Here is a 3,015-nt window from a genome sequence, read left to right as displayed (position 1 = left end):
GTCCACAAACGGGTTGTCAGCGCACCCCAGGCATGATCTGAATGTAGTCCGTCAGCCTGGTGGGTGGTGGGAACGCAACGTGAGTGACCCGTGAGAAAAACAACAACAGGCCCTATGGTAAACTCATTATCCACCTGTTACCGTTCGGTTCTGTCTCCCTCTGTGTCCCCCCCCTCTGTATTTTGTATTCATTCATCCAGCCGGGATGTTGTCTGACCTGCGCCCGTCTCTCTCTCCCCCACCCCTCTCCCCCCCAGGCTCTGTATCCTCTGGTCACCTGTCTGCTGTGTGTCAGTCAGAAGCCGCTGTTCCTCAGCCGCTGGTACATCTTCCTCAACAACTGTCTCTCCAACCTCAAGGTAGGCCGTGGCGGTCCGTCTGTCTGAATGGACGGATGTCCATCTGTCTCACTCAACCCGCCGACTCACTCACTAGCACTACTCTCTCTCTCTCTATCTATCTATCTATCTATCTATCTATCTATCTATCTATCTATCTATCTATCTCTCTCTCTCTCTCTCTCTCTCTCTCTCTCATCCTCTCTCTCTCTCTCTCTCTCTCTCTCTCTCTAACCTCTCTCTCTAACCTCTCTCTCTAACCTCTCTCTCTAACCTAGCAATTTGCCTGGTAAAATAAAGGTAAAATAAAATAAAATAAAAACCTCTCTCTCTCTCTCTCTCTCTCTAACCTCTCTAACCTCTCTCTCTCTCTCTCTCTCTCTCTCTCTCTAAACTCTCTCTCTAACCTCTCTCTCTCTCTCTCTAACCTCTCTCTCTCTCTCTCTCTAACCTCTCTCTCTCTCCCTCTCTCTAACCTCTCTCTCTCTCTCTCTCTCTCTCTCTCTCTCTCTCTACCCCCCCTCTCTCTCTCTCTCTACCCCCCCCCCCCTCTCTCTCTCTCTCTCTCTCTCTCTCTCTCTCTCTTGGTAACAGTATCCAAGCCACACTCCAGCTAGGCTGCTTTACTGGGCTCCTCCATAATAACGCGGTCACAGGGTGGTGATGTTGGAACCGGTTTATTGAGTGTTTGAGTAGAATGACACCGGGCACGAGGTGTCACATGCTGCCATGTAGGAGATCCATGTAGGAGTGTGTGGGTGTGCAGCCCACCCAGCCCTAGAGTCCTGACTCGGCCCGACTCGGCCGGTCAGGTGAGGCTGCTTATACCAGCCGTCGTCCACACACACACACTCCACACACTCTCTCTCTCTCTTTCGCTCTCTCTCTTTCTCGTTCTCTCTCAATACATTACAATACAATACAACTTTATTAATCCCACTAGAGGCAATTTGATTGCCCCTCTCTGTCTCTCTCTCGTGCTCACTCTATCTCTCTCCCTCTCTCTCATTCTCTCACTCTCTCTCTCTCCCTCTCTCTCTCATTCTCTCACTATCGCTCTCTCTCTCTCTCTCTCTCTCTACTCTCTCTCTCGTCCTCTGGTTACTGGAAGGGATGTGATGTTTACTTTAATATATGTCATTTTTTCGGGGACCTTTTTTTATCCATTGAGCGCAACACCGTGTTTAAGACCGTAGTCATTACTCAGACCTGCCACCTGAAGTGTACAGGTCCCACACACACACACTTTCCTTCTGATGGCGTGGGTCTCCTCTCCTGTTGCCTTCAAAGACGTGTGTGTTAGCAAGGGCCAGGTGGTTGATCTTAGTCTAAGCTGACATGGCAGAATGTGTAGATGACATTCAGGAATGTATCTTGACGTAGTGGCGCTTAACGTAGTGGCTCCAGCCTTTTGTGTCCTCATTAAAAAGTTTGTACATCTACAAATGTACCTCTGCCAATAATGTGAATGTCCCCATGAATGTAACTGCTTCGCTCTATTGCACACTAATTGTTAGTAGTCGTTTGCTCTCGGCTCTGAATCATTAGGTAGTCAGTATTATGTATACATAGGACGTCTATGATTAAGAAATAATAATAATGGTTTGCTTAAATGGATCGTCAAATATCTATAGCTTATGTCAGAAATCTCCCGTGACCCCATGTGCATATCAGGGGACCTACCCCAAGTGGGTCCCCGACCCCCAGGTTGGGAACCACTGGCTGTAGTGTCATGATTTAACCTTATTCTACTTCGTTTAAGAATGCTTGATTCTGATTGGCCGGGAGGAGGGCATTAACCCGGCAGGTTGCCCGCTGACTTGTCGGTTGTACTTGCTGCTGACTGAGCTCAGTGTCATCAAATAATAGTTCAATACGCCGCTTGTATTTTTTTCTATCACAGAAATTTCAAACATGAGGTCCATTGTAAAAATAAACCTTGTTTAGTTTCTAAAATGTGTCGGAAATCTATCGGAGGGTCAGTCGATGCATAGTTTTGCAAGCGAGATACAATGTAGCAACTATGTTATTAAACTAGTGATCAGATGCAGCCTTGTGTGGTTGGGATAGAAACTAATGAGCTACAGCTGAGCTAACGTTATTCACCGTAGTTCTAAAGGGGACTACTTTTTGAGGGAGATGAACTCAAACAGAGTATACATTTAATAAGCATGCAATACGAATAAGAAAAAGCATAATTATTAAAGTATTTTAATTGTTTTATTATGTTGGCAAGCAAGAAGTAGAATAAACTGGATAATCACCTCAAGGCAGGGCAATAAACAGTTTGGTATGCCCGGCTCGTGGAAGGTTACCAGTAATCCGTCCACAAGCCAGGCATATCAAACTGTTTATTGCCCTGCCTCTCGGTGATTATCCCTTACTTAATGCATGTACGCACATGAATCGCAGCATTGAAAAGAGAATACTTCCTTATTGGAGGTTATGTGTTTTTAGGAAAGTGAGCTTTCATGCGCTTACACACACACACACACACACATACACACACACACACACACACACACACACACGCATACACACGCATACAACCATATATTCACACACAAACACAGACACACACACACACACACACACACACACACACTTGCACACATACAACCATATACACACACACACACATACATACACACTCACAGTCACGAGGAAGAGCTTATGT

At 46.0% G+C, this 3,015-nt stretch overlaps 1 protein-coding gene across 1 annotated transcript in view; it reads left to right on the top strand.

The window, feature by feature from the left end:
- Positions 1 to 3,015, top strand: part of fryb (furry homolog b) — a gene marked incomplete at its 5' end in the record, with an annotated part of 53,707 nt that overhangs the window by 2,973 nt on the left and 47,719 nt on the right. Inside the window, one exon of the mRNA XM_084473645.1 lies at positions 258 to 359. Within this exon, the coding sequence (XP_084329771.1) occupies positions 258 to 359 (102 nt within the window). The remainder of the gene's footprint in view (positions 1 to 257; positions 360 to 3,015) is intronic.

This window comes from Micromesistius poutassou (assembly GCF_964030765.1).
Source record: "Micromesistius poutassou genome assembly, chromosome: 10".
Lineage (NCBI taxonomy): Eukaryota > Metazoa > Chordata > Actinopteri > Gadiformes > Gadidae > Micromesistius > Micromesistius poutassou.
This window is presented reverse-complemented; position numbering and strand designations above follow the sequence as displayed.